The 1,792-nt window shown below is 43.5% G+C and overlaps 1 protein-coding gene across 1 annotated transcript; it reads right to left on the reverse strand.

Moving 5' to 3' along the window:
- Window positions 1-446: 446 nt before the first annotated feature.
- Window positions 447-1,349, reverse strand: LOC112203123 (probable protein phosphatase 2C 55). The gene has a single exon (XM_024344140.1). It carries the CDS (start codon window positions 1,347-1,349, stop codon window positions 447-449), a length of 903 nt encoding a protein of 300 aa, XP_024199908.1.
- Window positions 1,350-1,792: the final 443 nt, after the last annotated feature.

Genomic DNA, 1,792 nt, shown 5'->3' on the forward strand with positions numbered 1-1,792 from the left:
TTGGCAATTGGATTTCTGGTTTCCAAATCAACTTAGGATCTGGGGAAATTTTAGATGCTGAGGCCTGGGGCTTATTCTATGGGCTCAGACTTGCTCTAAGCTGTCACATCTCTAAGCTTGAAGTGGAATCTGACTCTGCTATCCTTGTGCAGCTGATGCAGAATGCTGATCTCTCTCTTCACCCCCTTGGTTCCCTTCTCAAGGGCTGCTCTAATATGATGATGACTATGGAGAATGCTCACCTAACCCATATCTTCAGGGAATGCAATATGACGGCTGATTCTTTAGCGAAAGATAGTATTAATCACGAGCTTGGCATTATCACCTTTGAGAATCCGCCTATCCACGTTGCTCAGACATATCTTGATGATATTTCTGCTGTTTCTAGAGCCAGGAGAAGCTCTTGCTTTATCTCCTAGTTTCTTTGTTGTTTTTGTTTGGGTCTCTTAGGCCCCGATTGTAACCAAAAAAAAAAAAGAATTATACAAAGCCAACTCCGCTATAATCCCAGCCAACATCTCCGGATCCACATCACCTTCATCAGTCTTGTCCTCCAAAACTTGCTCGATTTCCCTCCCAAACATGTTATCAAGCAACCCATCAGTCCCAAGAACTATGACATCTCCCGGAATCACCCTAACCGGCACCCCCGTAGCCGAGCTCGGATGATCACTTCTTGGGGCGTTCCCCAACTGAAAAGGACAGTTAAACCTGTGCTGTTGAGCTGAAGACCTGAACAAGCACTTGTTGTTTCGAAACAACATGAAACCGCTGTCACCAACATTCGCATAGTGCAAGACATCTTTGTTTAGCGTGACAATGCAAGCGGTTGACGAGCCTTGGATGTTCTTGGTGTTTGAGAAAGCCTCCTCCAACACTTTTCTTGGATTAATGACTCCTGATGAGGTCATGTGTTGATTGTGAACCGCCATGACCGAGTTCATCATGAGTTCTCGAGCGTAGAGACCCGAGTCGATGCCCTTGTTGGCCCATCCACCAACACCGTCCGCCACTCCAATGGTGTTTTCTTCTGCACATATGAAGTGAGCGTCTTCACCTTGGGGTTGCAGTTCGTTTTCCTTGGGCAAATAGAAAGATCCAGATACCATCTTCAGCCTTGTTTCAGATTCATAGTTTGGACTCAGTTCTTGGTACGGCATCACGGACCTCTCTGGTTTGCTGCCTTCAACCCTAGGTTTCTTGAAGATCACGGCCTCTTGCTCTTGATCAGGTTCGGCTCGTGTGCGTTTGATTGATCCATTATAGTTCATGACCATGGTCGACGAACTCTCAAGATTATTGCCTTGAAGTTCAAAATTGTGGAGTACTCTCTGCAGTTGGAGAGTCATCGCCATCAAATATTCTTAGAAGTTTCTTGTGCGGAGTGAAGAAATATTGTGAGGCCAGTTTTGTATATATTTATAGAACCTAGGTGGCGTTGTATTCATTTCCGTCCCGGAAAGGGAAATAGTTTCCTTTTTTTTCTCTTAGTACTTCATTTATTTTTTTCCTTTGTTTCCTTCTTGGAGTGGGAAATAGGAATATGTTTTAGGGAATCAGAAATTGAGAGATAATCGCTGTGTATTCTCATTGATAATAGGGGCCTCTTCATATAGAGGATTACAATGCATAGAATCTCAATCATACAAGGAAAGTAATTCTACATTGATTAGGATTCTAGATCCTTCTAATTAAATCATATTACCACTAGGTCAAGTAACCTAGAGTTTGGGCTAAACACAAATTAGGTTTTCCTTGAACACTCCCCCTTGTGTTGTCCAAACGCAGTGCT

Source organism: Rosa chinensis, chromosome 5, assembly GCF_002994745.2.
Source record: "Rosa chinensis cultivar Old Blush chromosome 5, RchiOBHm-V2, whole genome shotgun sequence".
Taxonomy (NCBI): Eukaryota; Viridiplantae; Streptophyta; class Magnoliopsida; order Rosales; family Rosaceae; genus Rosa; species Rosa chinensis.

Excerpts from the sequence above, each read along its gene's own strand:
- LOC112203123 (XM_024344140.1), bottom strand. The coding sequence starts at position 1,349 with ATGACTCTCCAACTGCAGAGAGTACTCCACAATTTTGAACTTCAAGGC.